The sequence below is a fragment of the Synchytrium microbalum genome (assembly GCF_006535985.1).
Source record: "Synchytrium microbalum strain JEL517 chromosome Unknown SmJEL517_scf0035, whole genome shotgun sequence".
Taxonomy (NCBI): Eukaryota; Fungi; Chytridiomycota; class Chytridiomycetes; order Synchytriales; family Synchytriaceae; genus Synchytrium; species Synchytrium microbalum.
In genome coordinates, this window is record NW_022158384.1 from 1 (window position 1) to 19,920 (window position 19,920).

The window sequence follows — 19,920 nt, forward strand, 5'->3', positions numbered from 1 at the left end:
ACTTGTCCAACATACCTAGATGGGCACTCTACCAAGTCATGCTTCTTCTCCAAAAGAGGCGCTTCGGTCGTTCCCACATCAACATTGAATCTTTATTCATGACCTGATCGTGTCGGACTATAGGTATATCTTATCTGTAAACGTCCACTTCTCATCTCCACAACGCCGTCTCGAACTCTTCCCACCAGGCATCCACTCACGACGCCACGGAGACGTCATCTTCGCAGCATGTCCAGTCACAGGCTGCCGAAAAGATGAAGCACACAATACTATTTGGTTTAGTGTGCATCCTGAACTTGGTAAAACAGCCTTGTTCGACGGCGCTCCTGCTGATTCTACGCTATCATGGGAGGATGGACCTGGATCTAAGGATGTTGCTGAATATGGTGTCAGTCAGGCAAAACAATTCATACAAGCCATGCCTGGAGTCGAGAATGAGGATATTGTTGTGAAAGAAGCTACCAACGTGGTGATGGTGAGGGAAACGAATCTCAGTAAGGCGTACTGTGGGAGAAATTTGGTTGTATTTGGAGATGCGTATAGGACTGGGACGTTTCAAAGTAGATGTGACTTTTGAGCCTGTGACAACAATGTCAATTAACATTGTTTCTTCGAATCTTAGTGGTGCTGGCTTGAACTTTCTCTTGACCGTAGAGTCAAATTCTCTCTCGGAGCTCGTGAAGTATAAGGAACTAACAGGAGATGTCTTGTCCAAATATGAAAAAGAGCTGCTCAACGTGGTGGCAAAATGGAGACACCACAATTTCAAATTCTATAGCAAGGCTCTGCCGTTTGCCAAGTATATTCCACCAAAGACGTGCGAGATTCTTTACTTTAAGCATGCCGTTGAAATGAATGAGAAGTTGATCAAGCCGGCATTGGCGGAAATGATCAAGGCGATGAAACGACCACGTTTGTGGAAAGGAAGAAACGAAAATCACGTAGAATTGCATTCATCAATATAAAATGCTAGAAAATGTCTTGTTACTGATGAACGCGACCGACGATTGACTGATTCCTGCTTTCGTTCATTCCAATCCTCGAAACAACTTTGGTGAACGACAACCATGCCTTCAGATATTCTGGCTCCAGAGGACAACACGACCATAAAGAAGGCCGTTCCAGGTCTCGAAGTAAGTCCAATTACACCTTCCTCCACCTCCTTTCCTTGTATTTAACTGACCCCACTCAAAACGCACCTAAATCCAGATATTGGCATCGACGGCAGCTCGAGTATACGAGGCCCGAAGTGGCTATGAATGGACATATACTCAGAAATGTGGTGCTATAGTGCTCACACGGGACGCAAACACACGCCAAACTGCTCTGAAACTGGTCGAATTGGGCACTAAACGAGGTGTCATTTGGCAAGAGACGATTGGGTCGGATATACAGTATTATCAGGAAAAGCCATTCTTTCATTCGTTTGTTGGACAGGTATGTAGATATTGATATTGTTACCGTGTTGATGTTGGGGACTGATATTTAAGTATATTGGGTTTAATTTTAGAATTACATGATTGGATTGTCGTTTGCTGATGAGTATGAGGCATCGGCATTCTTTGACCAAGTTCAAGGAAGGAATTCTGCAAGATCAAGTACTGTGGCACCTGCTGGTAAATTGTCGCTTTGTGTGAACATTCACCTTCACGACCTTGACCTCTTTTTTGTTAGCATCGATACCTAAATCCTCAAGCACAAAGGACATTAGTAAAGAGACCAAGAAAGAAGCTGCCAAAGCCGAAAAGAAGGAGAAGAAGAGCAAGAAGGGCGGCAAGATTGATAAGAGCATGATTGGAGCTCCTATGGATTTCAAGTCAGCGATACATCTTTCTCGTTCACCTCGTTTCTTTGGTCTAACCGCTCTTCACCATATAGACACGTCTCAGGTGTCGGATATGACAAAAAGACTGGATTCAGTGCCCATAATATTCCTCCTGAATGGAAGCAAATCTTTGCTAAAGCTGGCATCACTGAAGACCAATTGCAAGATCGAACTACAGCAAAAGTTGTTCGCAAGTTTATGCAGCAGCATGGTGGAGTTCAGCCTACAAGGAGACCTCCACCGCCTCCTCCTGGTGCTTCAGCTGGTATGTCGTGATGGCTTGCAAACTAAAACACTGTATTGCTACGATTTAATGCTGACTTTACAACACGAATAGTAAAACGTCCACCACCTCCACCGCCTCCGTCGCGAGGAAGTAGACCACCACCGCCACCACCTCCTAGTAGAGGAGGAGGAGGAGCTCCAGCAACAGATAATTTTAATTCTTATACTCCACCACCGCCTCCAAGACCAGTAACAACAGGAGGAGGAATGGCTCCGCCACCTCCAGCAAGAGGTGCTGCTCCTCCACCACCAGCGTGAGTGACTACCTGAGATTTGAGACTTTGTTGTCTTGTCAGCTTCTCTTGAATTATTCTTTTGCACATAGTCGACCATCCGGCGGCGGTGCACCTCCACCTCCTCCACCACCACCCCCACCCAACTTTGGTGGTGCTCCATCATTCAGCAGTGGTGGTGGCGCTCCACCTCCACCACCTCCTCCACCACCAGGATTTGGCGGCGGTGGTGGTAACTCGTTTGCACCACCGCCACCTCCACGTGGTGGCGGCGCTCCCATGGCTCCTCCTCCTCCACCAGCATTTGGCGGTGGTGCTGACGGTCGCGTCGATTTAATGGCTGCTATCCGAGGCGCACAAGCAGTTGGTTTGAAACATGTCGATCCTAGTGATGAGCCTGAAGAGGAGGCTGGGGGAGATGATTTGGCAAATGCTTTGAAGGCTGCACTGATGGCGCGTCGTAATAAGACTGGGGATTCTGGTAGGGTGTCGTTTGCGGTGTTTTGGGCTTTTGGTAAGGGAAACTGACTGTTGGCCTTTGTTTTACTTTAGATTCAGATGAGGACGATGATGATGAAGAGGAAGAGTGGGATGATTAGTATGTAAGCAATGGTTTTGTTGCTGATAAATATAAAGTAGAACTTGCTTCAGTATTCTGTAATGAATGGTTTACGAACAAGGCTGTTCCAATTTCAAGATGTCGCGAACCATCTATCCAAAGATCATAGGCAACGAAAAACCCAAGATAAAGGGAGTCATGTATTGTTGATCGGTAGCATTTCCAGAACATGTTTTGAAGGCTGAATTACACAACCTCGAAGGAAATTTTCTGAATGGCAACAGTACTATTAGTCGCAAAGCTTCATACATCTGCTTTTAAGTGCTCCAAATTGGGTGGTTTTGGAAATACATTGACATTTACCATATTCACGTGTTTTTTGACTTGAGTAATGTAGGTGCCGCAATCTCGTTGTATAGGAGAGAGACGACATTATAGCTCTAGCACGGTAACAGCATATTGATACTGCTACTCGAGTCTTCACTGTACGCGTCTTTATCTACTATAATTGAAATGGCAGACCAGATTTCTTGCTCAGTAACAAACATTTTGAGAGAGACTAGTAATGACAAAAATCGCTACTAGACGAAGAGCAAGAGAGCAAAATATGTCAAGACAATCATCGCATCCATCGATTATGAGTGTTGAATCACTATATTATCTGCTATTCGGCCGACGAATCAAGAATGAAGAACTTACACCACAACCAACTGCAAAAAATGATACTACGGAGAGTAGAGAAGCTGATCATGAAGGTATATACCATCATTTGCATAGCATACAAGCATATGCGCCCTTCCTCGCTAGCAAAACAGACCATTTTTGAATTCAACATTTGTGCTGTTTTTTGATCATTGACGCCACAACCTGAAACTGACTATTGCAATCCCCAAATTCACTCTAGAACATGGACTAGTAAAGCCATCATCTAAACCACGGAGGAAAAGATGCCGGTGCTTGACATTTGTGGTCTCACTGTTTGGCAGATATCAGTCATCACGATCATCACCAACACCATCACCAACTGCATCCCCATGTCCTGATGATACCGCTACTGTATCACCAACATCATCGTCGTCGTCTTCCTCATCATCCTCATCACCCATCGACGAAACACAAACATCACAAGCAACCGTGCCCAGTATTGCAAAACAGGAATCATGTGCTAGTAATGGAGGTACTGCTCAAGCCATCAAAATAGAGGAATACTCTGGAGAGCGTGTCCAGGAAGCTGATAGTGACGATGAAGTAGAACAAGCAGCAAGGAAAGACGACGAATCTAAAGGCAAAGAAGCAGCAGTCGGTGCAAATTCTGGCGCTACCATCGGTGTCCCTGCTGAAATCTCGGCCGCAAAAGTATCTGCAATCGAAGCTGTAGCTTCTCCAATATCGTCACCGGCAATGGAAGAAACACCACTACCATCATCAACAACCACAACTATTCCTCATACTATCCTTGGAGAAGGGCCCGTAACAGAATTCCAAGGAGTACCCTCCAATGCCATAATAGCCAGCATCAAACCTATGCCAGCCAGAAGCAGCAAGAAGAACTCATCTGCTGGAGTACCATATATACATAATCGGTCGTTTGTAGTACGTGGCAACCACACAAGTGTAATCCAGACATCCGTATTCAAGGCTTCCGATCATAGTACGCTCGATATAAATACCACAGTCTCTAACGACCGAGATATATACAGAACCACTTTCGCAACACGACAAGAACTCTTCGTTAGGCAAGACTGGGCACAGCTCCTAATGAGGCCAAACGAAGAGCATTCGATATTCCACAAGTACTCAGACAATAGTCGACTCGAAGTCAGCACCACTATCGACCATGTCCGAGACATAAACAGCAAACTCTCTCCACGAAAAGTAATGCTGCACGAAGAGGTCTCGTCTATGCTCATAATGAAGCCACAAGAAGAGCATTCGATATTCCGCATGGATTTGGAGCGAGGTCGTATTGCAGAAGAATGGCAGGCAGACGACTCGATCTCCGTAGACAGTATATTACCATATTCCAACTTTGCCCAACTCGCTCCGGAAAAGACAGTTATTGGCACAAACCACAAGTCCATACTCAGAGTCGATCTTCCACTAGCTGCTAGTCAACGAGGCTCAGAGACCAGACCATTTGTCAAAACGAATGACTTCTCACGAGGTGGGATCGTCAAAGAGTGGAAGGTAGACGACGGAAAGCCTGTAAAGAGTATTTTTCCAGATTCCAAGTTTGTCCAACTTCCTCCACAAAAGACCATTATCGAAATCCAAAACAGGGCACTATTCGGAGCAAATCCTCGCCTATCTGAGGATGAACGAGTCGACACAGAGAGCAGACAACATTTTACAAACAATGAAATATCAAATACCCTCACTATCAGTAAAGGAGAATACAACAAGAGTGACATCCGCCTCGTCAATGAAGTCAGATCAACGCCTAGAACACAAATGCTTGGATATAATCATCAAAAAGGCGGGATCGATAGAGTACCATACGGACGTGCAGTAGTAAGAAAATGGAGTGAAGCTGTATCAGCAGATGCTGCTATGATGAAACCAACCAATGATGCCAAGTGGAATCCACCAAAGACTTTTGTAGGTAGTAACCGTAGTAGTTTACACAAAGTCAATCCTCTACGCGCTGGGAATAAACGAGAAGAAACAGACCCCAAACAATACGTCACAAAATGTGCCATGACAACCACCCTCAACAGACTCGGGTCGAGAGCTAGGACTCAGGCCTCTGTATACGATCATCCTATAATTGGTATCGACGCTACAGCAGATGGTAAATCAATTGTAGGTGCCCAAAAGAAATATTGCTCATTGCCATTAGTCGTCTCTGAAAGTCATCAATCTGGCTTCCGCAATTTGGAATGTGAGAAGGCAACATCTGAAATGGTCATAGTAAATCCAGAACATGCAGGATGCATGGGTGTAGAAGTCGCCTTGTCTCCAGCTCGCTTCAATACAGGTGAAGATAAACAGGAGAGGACCATCGTCACGTCATCAGGTCCATATGCCATTATCGGGGAAGTCGACCCTCTACTACATGGATTTATGAATGACAGTCGGATCAAGCATTATGGTGATCCAGTCATATCTGATGAAGTCACGAACGGATATAAAGAATCTATTATTGTCACTTTGCCTGAAAGGTTGAAAATGATTTACAGTATCAAAAAGGATTTGGATTGTTATCCATGGGTAGTCCATTAAGTCACGTATGAGCGTGGGTATAGTCAAATCGTGAATGGTGAGTCCAGTCTTCAGGTTGACTTTTGTTCACATGTCTTGATGCTAGCATATCATTCATCCATTAGAGATATTTGAGAGAGGAAAGACTGATATTTGGGAGAGGACAGAAGGATAGCTAGTGTGTGCTTTTTTTTGGTGAAATCAATATAATATACTGCTTCTGTTCTGGGCAAACACATGGCAAGATGTTAACCGTTTCAGTTACTACTTCAATATCTTCCAAGTTCAAGTAGATGTTGACGTGATTTGGTCGTGACAGTTATGACTGTCAGCATTGATGGATGTTTGAAATTGTGTCGATGCCAAATATACAATGATTGACGCGTTCTAGCAGGCTCCTAATATACTAATCGATATTTCAGTATTTCAGGTTGAATTCCATTGAATGACACGTCCTTGTGGCCATCCCAGATGGAATTTGCATGCATCTCCGTTTCGTGACATTTTTCTCGCAACAAAACGACGACATCAATTAGACCAAGCAGAGGAAAGAGGCAAGACTGCAGCAATAGTGTTTGCATATTATATAATTATATCATCTCATCATGGTATGTCATTGCTCATGTCTGCCTTTGCCCTTCAATCAAACCACTTCGCTTGGATTCTGCGCATTTATTTCATGCTGTGATGAATGTCAGCTAACCGAATGAATCCATTATATAATAGGCCGGGACTATGGGACCTGTACAGATATTTGGAGAAAACGCTTCTGAAGAACGTGCTGAAAATGCTCGATTGGTAATGATTGGCCTACATTGAAAAACACATTTTGGCATGAAAGACGATTACTTAGAGTCAAGCCCATTACTATCAATTCAAAAGCATCAACCCAAATTATAGCATTATAATTTATTATATTTAACAATTCTCCCCCTTTCTAATGCTAGTCTTCATTTGTGGGTGCAATCGCAGTAGGAGATCTAGTCAAATCCACATTGGGTCCAAAAGGAATGGACAAGATCCTAGCATCCATGTCCAGAGGTGAAATCATGGTCACAAACGATGGCGCAACAATCTTAAAATCAATCGCACTGGATAACGCTGCTGCAAAAGTCCTCGTAAACATATCCAAAGTACAAGACGATGAAGTCGGTGATGGTACCACTTCTGTGTGTGTCTTGGCTGCTGAATTGCTACGAGAAGGAGAGAAATTGGTCGCCCAAAAGATCCATCCGCAGACAATCATTGAGGGTTATCGAATTGCTAGTGCTGCTGCTTTCAAGGCTTTGGAAGCTGCTGCCGTTGATAACAGGCAGGTGTTTGACCTAGGCCGACTGTGAATCATTTTATTTTTGTTTGCGTGGGAGACAGGAGAAAAAAATGAAGATGCACAAGTTCCGTATGCAGGAACTCACACATCTCTTCTTACTTATGTAGCAAGGACCCAGAGCACTTTCGAAAGGACTTGATCAACATTGCAAAGACCACTTTAAGTTCCAAGGTATTGTCACAAGACAAGGAATACTTTGCCAAATTGGCAGTAGATGCTGTGTTACGATTGAAGGTATGTGTTCGGTTTGGGACTCATCGCATGAGAGTGTGATCTAAACGCCTCGTCATATCAAACAGGGAAGCACCAATCTGGATAATATCCAAATAATCAAGAAGCCTGGTGGAAAATTAATTGATTCGTACTTGGCTGAAGGTACTTCCGAAACATTTCGCTTTTTTTGCGCATAATCTCAACGACCTCTTTCGATTTATGTTGCAGGATTCATTTTGGACAAGAAGATTGGTGTGAATCAACCGAAACGAATCGAGAATGCCAAGATTCTCGTTGCTAATACTCGTGAGTTGCAAAGGTAGAATCATTCTTTGGTTCGATTACTCATTCTTTTTGCTCTTCTAGCCATGGATTACGACAAGATCAAAATTTTTGGTGCCAGAGTCAAAGTAGATGCTACAGGCAAATTGGCTGAATTGGAACGAGCTGAACGAGTATGTGTCTCTTGCGTTATACACTGCCAAAAAAAATTTGGAGGCTACGAAATTGGATTGAAAGTTTGGTTGTCAAACTCACACACCATCATTCCAAATTTTTCGTATTTAGGAAAAAATGAAGGCCAAAGTAGAAAAGATCAAGGCCCACGGCATCAACTGCTTTGTAAACCGTCAACTTATTTACAACTGGCCCGAGCAACTATTTGCTGATGCTGGTATTATGTCTATTGAACACGCTGACTTTGATGGTATCGAGAGATTAGCATTGGTCACTGGTGGTGAGATTACCTCCACCTTTGATCATCCTGATTTGGTCAAGTTGGGTCGTTGTGATCTTATCGAGGAAATCATTATCGGAGAAGACAGGGTAACATCTTGAATGCCTGTTCGGGGTTTTTTGTTTGTTTCGCATCCTCACGTATTTGTTATGTCTTCATAGCTCATCAAGTTCTCTGGAGTGGCTGCTGGTGAAGCTTGCACTGTGGTATTGCGTGGTGCAACTACTCAATTGCTGGATGAAGCTGAGCGTTCGTTGCATGATGCCTTGTGTGTCTTGTCACAAACTGTTCAAGAGCCACGTACTGTTTTGGGTGGTGGTGAGTTTTGTCGTCTTGCATATATACCAGTTCCTCAAAGCTTGTCGTGGCTTCCGGCCTTCCTGAACGAAGGTCTCCAGCTACTTTGTTTTCGTTTTTTGCTCACAACCAAACCAAACTCTTATGTAGGATGCGCTGAAATGTTGATGGCAAAAGTAGTAGATGAGCTCGCCGTCAAGACCCCTGGTAAACGGGCTATTGCAGTAGAATCATTCGCACGAGCACTTCGTCAACTCCCTACCATCCTGGCCGACAATGCTGGATACGATTCATCAGATTTGGTTGCTCAATTGCGAGCATCACATGCAGAAGGCAACACGACTGCCGGTCTGAATATGTATGAAGGGATTATTGGAGATATGAGTGAAGCTGGATTGGGTATTACTGAGAGTTTCAAGCTGAAACGACAAGTATTGCTCAGTGCCAGTGAAGCTGCTGAGATGATTTTACGTGTAGATGATATTATCCGTTGTGCTCCAAGGTAAGATTGGTGGTTGAGGCTTATTTGAGTGGTCCATTTTGATCGTATAACTCTTCTGTTTATAGACAACGCAACCGTGAATAAGTAAACCATTGGCAAACAAATGTATAGACTGTTTTTGTATTGTTGCTGAAGGAAGCATATAGTTCAAATAAAAGAAGGCGTATCATCTTGTATATCTAGAGCGTGCTCCAGCCACCACAGTTCACGAAATTCTGGTTCGTGCTTCATTTTGTTGTCTGCGAAGAACCAATAATTCCAACCTGTTACAATGCTAGACGGAAGCGATGTCATTGGAGCCAGAGTAGATGTTGATGGTCAGGTATGTAGCTCTTCTATCGATTTGCTAGTTCCCCCTCTTGATCCTCGTAGATCTATATGCAAACATGGAGCATTTTTGTTTTCGCAACTTATGATGGACAACCCGTCAAGCTTAATAAGGAACACGACGAATCTATCTCAAATTATTCACACGCCTGTTACAATCTCTACCTAGCTTGGCACAATTCGCTTCCACGGAGCCATACCATCAACATCTGGAACATCATCAACCATTTGGTATGGCATAGAATGGGACGATCCATCTCGCGGAAAGCACTCTGGAAACCATAACGGCATACAATATTTCACAACTACGAGCCCGAACTCGGCATCATTCATAAAACCATCGCCCAAAATCAAGTTTGGTCGCCCCTTCCTCGAAGCAGTTACATCCAAGTACATTATAGATGAGACCAACATTGAGATGGGTGGATGGGGTGGCAAGACGGTTGAAGCTATTGGATTCGATAAAGTGAAGCGCAAGATGAAGACTTTGGGGCATTTGCATGAGATTAATGTTGCTGCGCTGCAGATATGTAGGGTGAATGGTGGTGGCGATACCGCTGAATCGCTTGATATGATACGAGAAGCATGTGTGAGTCTTGAAGAGCTGGATTTGTCACGGAATTTGTTTAAGGGTGTGTCGGATGTGGGGTACTTGACGCAGTGTATGCCTAAACTGGAGATTCTGAGGCTGGGGTATTGTAGACTGGAACTGGATTTAGATAGGATACCGAATAGTGCGTTTGGAAATATTAAGGTGCTCGTTTTGAATGGAATTAATTGGGGGTGGAAGGATGTTGTGTCAATGGGTCCGTATCTGCCATGTTTGGAGGACTTGTCGTTTGGATTTCAGGATGGAATGTGCGCTACCCTCGGTGGCAGTAATTTTAGCAACGGCCGTCATGGTTTCTTTCCAACTCTACGAAGCCTGAATCTGGAATCTAATGGAATACACGACTGGCAGGATGTATCCGCCTCGCTCTCACAGATACCAAACCTCGAATCTCTAGTATTAACCAATAATCCCATCGAGAATATAATTATACACCCAGACACATTCAAGACACTCAAATCCATAACGCTGTCAGCCACAACTATATCATCATGGAAATCACTCGACACTCTAAACACGCTACCGAATCTAGTAGACCTACGTATCCGTCGAATCCCATTACTGGACTCCGTAAAACAATACGTCCAACGAACCATGTTAATAGCACGCATATCTAGTCTCACCGTACTCAACGGATCAGCCATCTCATCCAAAGAACGTAAAGAAGCTGAATTGTATTACGTCAATCAAGTATGTCTTTCCGATATGCAAGACCCGAGCTTTAACGACTTGCATCCTCGCTATGAGGTCTTGATCAAAGAGTATGATATAACAAGACCGAATCCAGCAACTATTAAGCCTGCCTCGTCAACACTTAAAGATCGATTGATTCAAGTGAAATTGGTGAATATGACTAATAGTAAAGCAGTTGAGAAACGAATACCGGGGACTATGATGATGCGGAATTTTAGGTCTTTGGTTGCTAAGGTTGTTGGATGTGCGTTGATGAGTATGACGTTGAAGGTTGTTGGGCAGGATGGACGGGTTGTTGATATGGATGATGAGTTGAGGGAGGTGGCGTTTTATGGGGTGGAGAATGGGGATACGATTCAAGTAGGTGTGGTGTAAGAAGTGTGTAATTGTTTGTGTACAAGTATATAGAATAGCAGTTTGAGTAAGTATATTATAATATTAAATCATTGTATATCGTGTAGCGATCGCATATTGTTTCAACGCGTGAAACACGTTTGAACTCTTTCGGCTTAAACTGCAAGATTTGAGAAAGAACAGCGACTGAAAGTTTGAATATCAGGAAAGATGCCATTCAAAGCATTGTATTTTCAGCCTCTTTTCCTAGTGCTTGCCTTCTTGGTCTTGACTACGCAAGCTCTCAATATCCAAGTGTTTGCAAGATCATCGGCTGCAGGCGCCATTGACAAGTCAACGAGATCTAAAAATGTACGAATATATGGATCTGGACTCGAAATGACTGTAACTCATGTATTTACTCATGCCGAGGTATGATGCAAGTTGTAATCAACATGGCATTTTGGACATCACTTTCGGATTTTTTGCTATATCATGAACTCTTTCCACACTGCTGAATTAACATTTATTCTTTCCTCAATTTAGTCCAATCTGCTACGCTTGTGGAAGGAGATACCATCTCCAAACTCGGAACTATTTATACAAGCGCATCACGACTCCAATGCGACAACCATCTTTATATACGGCAGAAACATGAACAAGACCGAATTATGCCATATATTACTCGACGGAATCTTTGGATCTGGTATAGACTGCACTACCGGAACATACGCCAAAGATCCAAATCATTGGGGGGTGATTAGACACGCTACGGAAATATCAGAAGCCTCTGAATCGAATGTAGTGGTTGCTGATACGAAATCACATCGAGAGTTATGGCCTTCCCTATTACGAACCGTCGATGTCAAACATATGAGTTTGAATGCTATACCGCTGGTTGCATTGTCGTCGTGGCGGACGTGCGAATTTGATGATACGGATGCTAGTGGTGGTAGCAGTGGATGGGAGAATACAGAGTTTATGATACGAGTCACGAGAGATAGGAGTATACATGTGACTGAAGTATGGAAGACTCGTAACGATGATAGCAAACGAGGCCTGACTTGTAAATCTCAGGAACATGGTGTCGATGTACGTTTATCCGTTCTCAACGATAACAGTATCGAGACAATGGATTTGTCGACACTCGCAACAACCCAAGTCGAGATACCTGCTACAAACGTGAATCATATACCAATATGCAGTATTAGTTTACGGCCTAGTCAAGGGTATCATCCAATCATCAACATCAACATCTCGATCCTAGAAGGAAACAAATACGTGTATGTGGTGCTAGTGCTGCCTGCAGACGTATTCGCTGATCCGTACGAGTTGGAGCGTCGTATACAGTCGTATAGTAATTTGTATGGTGGTGTGTGGTCCGTGTCGGTTAAGCCGCATCCGGATTTGGAGGTGCCTGTTAATGACGATGGCGCCAGGGGATGTACAGTGTTTTTGGACTATGTGGGGGAGACGGATGTGGGTATGAATAGGTAAGAGGTAGCGAAATGAGAGTATGTGGTGGTGTGCAAAAAAGTCTACAAGCTATTTGTTCAGAAATTCTCCTTTTTTTGCCGACGTTTTCTCACGCGCAACTCTCTTTTTCGTCGTAGTTTGAACTTTGAAATCCCACTACAAATGAGATACCAACCAGCATCAACTGTTGGTCATTCACATGTAAATGTAACGATTCCAAGACCTTTGATATTCGTTACTCGAGGTACGTTTGCGAGCCGTATCAACAACAAAAAAACGATATCAACGGAGTGTCATTGACTCAAACTTCATTTCTTGAAGATCCGACATCTTTACACGGCCTCATACTCGGCCCACATAAACTCATGGAAACACCATCATGCACAACAACAACTGATTCAATTAATTCAGTCAACTCACAATCAAGTACTGATTCATGGGTAGTATTTGTACCTGTAGGCAACTTGAATGACTCGTTTGGTGTTATGGTGGCTACGTTATGTTTGACTGTGCTTGGAAGTGTTTACATTGCGCATGTTGGGTGGAATGGGCCTGCTAAAGTCAAGACTGCTTAAGAAGTGGTGGTTAGAGGATGTGGAACTGGGTTTGGAAATGGTCCCATTAGGAAGTTACAGGCTCTCCTTTTTTTGCGTTGTGGAGGGTTGAGATTAGAGCTGTTTGCATTTGAAAAGTAGACCTGAGAGGGAATGCTGAATAGAAGGCTACAGTACTGCATCTGTTTAATATAGCCATAAGTATTTATTTGCAAATCTTCTTTGCGGGGTCTCTTATACAGTGTTACAAATGCATGCGTGCATACGTCGAATTTCTGTTCCTACATCCACAACTCCAATGAGGGCATCGAATATGTGATTTCAGAGAACAATATGGCATCCTAAATAGCCAATATGGCTGGGATAGGTCATCTATTAATAGCCAATGATGTGGTTCAGTGTCGTTCTCTATTGATCCTTCTGGCAGGAAACAAGTTCTAGCTATACATGTTTGCTGGACCTTTCACTGGGCTCTTTTGAGCAGCATTGATATCATTCGAAAGAATTCGTCTCTGTTTCTCGAGCTTGCTATGACAAACCTGGCATGTATGGCTGATTCACCACCCCCTATTGACGTCGTTCGCATCAAACCTTCTCCATTCATTAGGCAACCTACCTGGTGCTGAACGTTGGCAGAAGCTCCTCGTAGTCACCAAAAATTATGTTCCCCATTCCACAGATCAATGTTTGCATGAGCTAAACATATCTTGTGGCCACTCAGACCCACCACACACCACGACCCTGAGTGGACCAGTGGATCTTCCACCATGGGTTGAGCCTTGATTGTTAATGAGGTCTACAATCACAGGCAACTTTGTCATTCGGCCATAGGCCGTCAAACACGTCTCTACACCTCGTTTCAATCAAGGAACGCACCGGAGGCATGTCTTTCTACGGGGTTACTTGCTTGGGAGCTGTTTCGACTGACTGCCGCTGCTGTTGAGTCAATTGTGGTGTCGAAGTCAGTACGTCCATTCTGTTTTCGAACAGACTGGCGTATTGACTGAAATCTATGTCGTCTTGGTCTGAACTTCTGGGCGATTATGGTGGGGCCTTCATCTTGTAGTCAGGCATCTCGTTGATGTTTCTACCAATAAGTTAGTCGAGTCTCTTGCAATGTCCGTTGCAACTGAATCGAGTGACCAAGCCCGAAATGCCCTCCCAGAGAGTCTCGTCCGCAGGGAGCTAAGCTCGTTACTTTTCAACCTTCGGGATGCCTCGTGGAGCTAGCTTGTAAATCAGCTACATTAACTTGTATTTACATCATCAAAAGTATTTATATGCAAAGCATTGTTAAATATATACAAGGGTTTTCATATGTTGGGTGCGAGCAACAGCGTCTTATCTCTGTAGCAACAAGCTTTTCAATCATCCAGCTCCATTTGGATATCATCATCCTCCTCCTCCTGCTCTGCAACTATGACGTTCGTCGTAGTTGTAATCGTGTTCGATCTAGTAGTCGTAGTGGCACTCCTTTGCAATCGTGTAGAACGTCGTGCTTCAAACATTACTGGAGATGCTGGAGACGACGACGACGACGTTCCTCTTCCTCCACCTGTACCACCATTACCAGCAATCAATTTATTCACTGGTGTTTCAAAGAATGCTTTGGCCGTCATTGGCTGTTGTTGCTTGGATTGTGATGGAGCATGTTCCATTTCAGGTACGACCTGATTCAGCATTTTCGAGTAGTGGTCTGTGTCATCTCGTAAGTGCAGAGTTTCATGGTGGACTGCTGCGCTGTCTTCAATGACTCGATCCAGCAGTTCGGTGGTTTGGATGTCGCCTGGATTTACTGCCAGAGCCTTTAAGAAAATTTTATGTAGTTAGAAGCTAGCAACATAAAAAGCTGACTCGAGTGATAACTCCTGGATGAGTACTCACGTTGTGGTAACACATTGACGCTTTCTCTAAATCTCCTTCAACATGATGTATAAGTCCTAAAGCCGACATGGCATTCGAGCTAGCTGGATTTATTTGCAGGACTTTCATGAAACATTCTTTGGCCTTGGAGTGTTGTCTAAACGATGATGGTATGATGGTCAGAATATCGAGAGATATCTCGTAGGAGAATGCATGCGTTTTTCTTGGCCAACACTGACTTGAGATTTCGATAACAATGACCTTGATTAGAATAGGTGCTTTCCCACATGAGTGATTTCTCATGCAGTTCTCCAGTGATTTGAATTGCGTTCTCAAAGTATTCTGCTGCCCTTTCATATCTAGTAAGAAAAATATCAACAAATCAGCAACATCGGCGGGGAAAACCCCAGCCAACAAAACGTATCACGATGGCGTACTCTTGTTTCTCATAGTACAAGACACCCAATTCATTCTCCAACAATGGATCAAATTTGCAAATACTTCTAGCAGCAGTCAAGTATTGTTCAGCAAGGTCGAAGTCCTTCATGTGTAAATGCTCCATGCCAATGTACATTGTTGGGTGATGGGTCCTGATGAGAGTGAGAAAGTCAGAGTGAATGTCATATTTATAAGCGTTTTCGATTTTTTCCCCGTTGGCTGAGAGTTACATACTTTTCAAAAAGTCTAGCGGCAGATGAATAAGCATTGATAGCTCTGACGTTTTCACCACTCAATGCAAACGTGTGAGCAAATCCAATCCAAGCAGGTCCGAAATTGGAATCGATTAATGAGGATTTGCTACGGATGACAAATTCTGAGTCAACATTTTCAGCAGAAAAAGCCCTTCACACATTCCTGGACCATACCTGAAGTAAGTTCGAGCCTCCTCATACTTTTTGATTCCTAAATAATACGTAGCTACAGCAAACCACGATACTGCCAGCTTTGGGTAGTGATCCACTAGCTGATGACCCAAATCATACAATTCTAGTGTCATGTTGAGTTGGTACAGGCATGCAATGTGTATCGGTATCGTCTACAAAAGTCACAGCGGAAAAAAAAATCAGTTGACGACAATGAAATGATTGGAGGATGTAAACCCAGATTGTTTGTACGTACTTCAAGGTTGAATGGATCTCGGACTAGAATGCTATAAAGCCAAGGATCGTTAGCGAGAAAAACAAGAGTTCTCGAAAGCTGCCAAGTCTAACCTTGTAGTGACCTGCAAACACTCTTGGAATCGACACCTCACCAACAGCATCTCCGCTCTTGACAGTAGAATGTCTGCATTATTACATAAACGATACAGTGTAGCGAATTCATCGATTCGTTTGTCAAAATCGGGGTCATGAGCATACTGTACAAAATATGTGAGAATCAGTTAGGAGCGCAAAAAGAATACTCGAAGAAAGGAATAAGCTCGTTCAACAGCTTACTTTGTTCCTTGACTTGATACTATACAGCATCTTGACAAACTCGGATACATCTGGCTCTAGCTGCTCGAATTTTACAAGTTGGAGGAGATTTGAACCTATGTAAACGAACACGAAAAAAGACTCTTTAGAACACAAACTCATTGCAATTTGAAATCCAACAACGATGCCTTACCACTCATCTCTCGCAACGAGCAATGCTCAATCAGTGAATACAGAGCCTACAAGACGAAGATCACAGGTCAATCCGCATTCAAGCTATGCATGTTTTTGTCGCTCCGACAATGTTAAAGTGAGGCCATGAAAGAGACATACATCATAACACCGTGGATCAGCAGTAAGCGCATCCATAAAGCATCTTTGAGCTCGTGCAGTCTTTTGTAATTTGAGGACAGCACTTCCCAATAAAAAAAGCTGTCGTGCCTTGACCTGTGAAAAAGAGCGAAAAGAGTTTATAGCGGTCACAAAGCTTGTTGAGAAGCAATTGACTATTCTCACGTTGATTTCAGCTTCTGAGACCTTGGATTCGACTTGAGCTACGTCCAGATAAAAGAGGAGTCAGATGTTAGTCGTACGTCTCATTCGACGATAAGTTCAAAGCAGATCTCTTACGTAGAGTAGTCAAGCCAGTCACATTCTGCTCTAGTAATGTCCTGGCTTCGTCGAATTGATCTTGCTTGATCTAGAATACAGAGTTCAAATAAGCATCAATAATGAAACAAATCATCTTGAAAAAGGCAAAAAAGATGGTATAAAGGTCGCATTGCTTACTAGACACTGAGCAGCCAACTCCCGACACTCGACATGTCTCGCAATCAAATTAAACGATTTCAGGACGTGTTCAGCACGTATAGCGTCCCCCATTTCAAAACATATTCGTGCAAAGTGCCATATATCAGTCGCGTTTCCTATACCCAATGTTGACAATGTTGGCTAAATGTTGATCAAAACCACATGAATAAATCAAAAACATTGCATACCAGTAATAGATATAATCTTATCAGCCCAATACAATGCCGTTCGATATAGATGGTGATCTTGCGCTGAGTTCCTCCATGCTCGTAATTTAGAAACTAGTCGTTCGTGTATTGGTGCTTGAGGAGCTGGAGGAGTGTGGTTGTTGGATGGCTTGCTTAATGGACTCGGTTGGCTTTTGGAATATGTGAATTTACGGTGCGGGAGTTGCAGCATTGCTTGCCTTGTATTGTTTGAATAGTGCTAAATGTACTGTAAAGAAGTATTAAGGGAATGAAAGCTCGGTGATGGTGATAGACAAGTGAATCTGATATGGAGAGATCACTAGTTGTCAGATATATACAATCGTGTAGCGACGCGTATGACGCGTAACTGTCCTCGATAGATACGGATTTCTTGTATTCGTGCCTTTGCCAGTCTTGATCGGTTCCAAACTGTCGAGTATTTGGAATGTAACAAATTGTCTATTGTACTATCGCTATAATTTTATGGCTAGTTCTACATGAGAAAACGCCACCTTTCGTCTTCATCAACATCATCTACCAACTTCCACCCCTATAGTGGAACAACGAGCTTCTCAGCAGACGACTTCTTCAAGTCCACATCCAGAGCCTTTTGAATGGCCCCTAGACCACCTTCTATAAGCTTGATCTTTGGGCTGGCCACAAATTGCCCAGATGCCAACTTGTCTTTCAGCCAGACCCCAAATATAAAGTGAGAGAATTCGCTCCGTTCTTCAAATTTATCACTCATAGACACAAACTTGACCTCGGTTGATCTCCATTGTGGGAATAGGCTCCACCTGTTTGTTTTGTGTTGGTTAAATACGTGTTGATTCTATCATGGAATGAATGATTTCCACATACCACAACATCTTCAAAGCAAATGGTGCTAGTGCAATCCTTGCAATGGTGTCAGGCTTCTTTAGTTCTTTGAGAATCGAGAGCACCGGAGTGAAATCCCCTGTAGCAACAAACGAGAAATCAATCATCAACCCATCTTCCTTTCCAGCCTTTACAATAGTCGCCACAATATCCTTGTCGTTATAATCAAACATCCTAGATGCACCGAGACTCTTGATATACTCGTGATTTTTGGGGCTAGCGGTACCATAAACTGTGAATCCCATTGATTTTGCAATTTGTACTGCAGCTGATCCCACACTGGAGGAAGCACCCCATACAAGCAGTCCCCTCTTATCTTCGGGAGTATACGACGTCGTTCGTGTAAGACCAGACTTGATAAATCCAGCCCATGAGGTTTGGACAGCCATTGGTAAGATGGCTGCTTCGTTGAATGCGAGAGTGTCGGGGATGGCTACTACGGCTGAGACTGGTACTATGACCTTCTTTTGGAAGGCACCATAATCTTCTTTGCCCTTGACGAAGAACGCGGGACAGAATGCCTATTGCGTTGAGGTAATGTTCAGCTTCCATGGAAACGTAATGGGAACACAATGCGTTACATACAGCGACACGTGTACCAACGACAGGAGCGTCGGCCGGCATTGTAGGTCCAACCGCGATGACGGTACCAGAGACATCACTTCCAAGCACAGCCGGGTAGTTGATCGAAGGAACTACATCAGCGTTCAAAGATGTGTTAGAGACTCAAACAACAACTTGGATGTGAAATTTATATACGTACATCCAGACTTTCGTTGCATCATATCGATTGGGTTCAATGCAACAGCACTGACTTCAATCAACACCTCGTTTGCACCAGGAGTTGGCGTTGGTCGTTCCATGATGACCATGTCTGCACCACGAGAGGGAAGAACTGCGGCAAGATGTGTAGATGCCATGTCGAGTTTGATCTTGAATGATTGGTGAAGTGGGTTAGTATACGATTCATGTCCACTGGAAAGATAAATGCATCTCCAAAACTAGACGAGAAACAGTTATAGGAAGAAAAAGCATCTCAGCTTTAAAGACGTTTACGAACTACTAGTTGCATACCCGATTTGTCTTGTTTTGGAGCTTTGTGGGTTTGCGAATGCTGAAAAAGATGCTGTCGGATAGGACGACGTCAGTCAATAAGATATGAGGATGTTAAAAAGGTCGGAAGTGCTGATGGCACACTTGAGTAGTGGAGATTTCTCGTCGCTACCGTTGATCCGTCTACTAACGTGGCAGTCTAGGCTCGATCGCGGAGAAAGTTGCAAAAAGTGAAGAATAGCGAATGCAGATCCTTCCAATGCGAACAAAATCAATCCTGGATACTGAAGGAATAACGCCGTATGATGCCTTGAATGCTATATTGTAACGCGTAACGCCGGCTGCACCTCGTAAATCCTTATGCCTTTGCGTTTCTTGGAGGTACACGTGCCAGCAAATAAACATCTATTGTCCCAGCCAAAATCCAGGCAAATGGCAATTTCAGACCTTTTTAGACCATTTGTCGCGAGAAATTACTATACGCAAAGGTATTGGGTATTGGCTAGAATTGGCTTGAAGAATTTTGTCTTTTTTTTTT

At 43.5% G+C, this 19,920-nt stretch overlaps 5 protein-coding genes across 5 annotated transcripts in view; 3 read left to right on the forward strand and 2 right to left on the reverse strand.

Moving 5' to 3' along the window:
* Positions 1–1,067: 1,067 nt before the first annotated feature.
* Positions 1,068–2,942, forward strand: SmJEL517_g04730 (uncharacterized protein; the record flags this gene model as incomplete). Its single annotated transcript, XM_031170658.1, has 8 exons — positions 1,068–1,133; positions 1,210–1,437; positions 1,511–1,616; positions 1,675–1,816; positions 1,879–2,090; positions 2,163–2,364; positions 2,436–2,824; positions 2,896–2,942. The coding sequence occupies 8 exons, from the start codon at positions 1,068–1,070 to the stop codon at positions 2,940–2,942; spliced, it is 1,392 nt and encodes a 463-aa protein (XP_031023351.1).
* Positions 2,943–3,509: 567 nt separating this feature from the next.
* On the forward strand, positions 3,510–9,265 carry SmJEL517_g04731 (uncharacterized protein; the record flags this gene model as incomplete). Its single annotated transcript, XM_031170659.1, has 12 exons — positions 3,510–3,657; positions 3,807–6,112; positions 6,830–6,901; positions 7,051–7,439; positions 7,541–7,667; positions 7,733–7,808; positions 7,875–7,952; positions 8,013–8,101; positions 8,214–8,471; positions 8,544–8,700; positions 8,830–9,181; positions 9,247–9,265. The coding sequence occupies 12 exons, from the start codon at positions 3,510–3,512 to the stop codon at positions 9,263–9,265; spliced, it is 4,071 nt and encodes a 1,356-aa protein (XP_031023350.1).
* Positions 9,266–9,452: 187 nt separating this feature from the next.
* SmJEL517_g04732 (uncharacterized protein) lies at positions 9,453–11,186 on the forward strand (the record flags this gene model as incomplete). The annotated part of the gene is made up of 2 exons (XM_031170660.1): positions 9,453–9,503; positions 9,678–11,186. The coding sequence occupies 2 exons, from the start codon at positions 9,453–9,455 to the stop codon at positions 11,184–11,186; spliced, it is 1,560 nt and encodes a 519-aa protein (XP_031023353.1).
* Positions 11,187–14,538: 3,352 nt separating this feature from the next.
* SmJEL517_g04733 (uncharacterized protein) lies at positions 14,539–17,661 on the reverse strand (the record flags this gene model as incomplete). The annotated part of the gene is made up of 15 exons (XM_031170661.1): positions 14,539–14,979; positions 15,059–15,194; positions 15,277–15,396; positions 15,475–15,627; positions 15,710–15,835; positions 15,904–16,073; positions 16,157–16,187; positions 16,249–16,394; positions 16,474–16,568; positions 16,646–16,691; positions 16,786–16,899; positions 16,969–17,006; positions 17,083–17,152; positions 17,242–17,378; positions 17,451–17,661. The coding sequence occupies 15 exons, from the start codon at positions 17,659–17,661 to the stop codon at positions 14,539–14,541; spliced, it is 2,034 nt and encodes a 677-aa protein (XP_031023352.1).
* Positions 17,662–18,000: 339 nt separating this feature from the next.
* The window catches only part of SmJEL517_g04734 (uncharacterized protein), a gene marked incomplete at both ends in the record, with an annotated part of 2,943 nt that continues 1,023 nt past the window's right edge, over positions 18,001–19,920 (reverse strand). Inside the window, 4 exons of the mRNA XM_031170662.1 lie at positions 18,001–18,247; positions 18,312–18,850; positions 18,915–19,024; positions 19,093–19,261. Of these exons, the coding sequence (XP_031023355.1) occupies positions 18,001–18,247; positions 18,312–18,850; positions 18,915–19,024; positions 19,093–19,261 (1,065 nt within the window). The remainder of the gene's footprint in view (positions 18,248–18,311; positions 18,851–18,914; positions 19,025–19,092; positions 19,262–19,920) is intronic.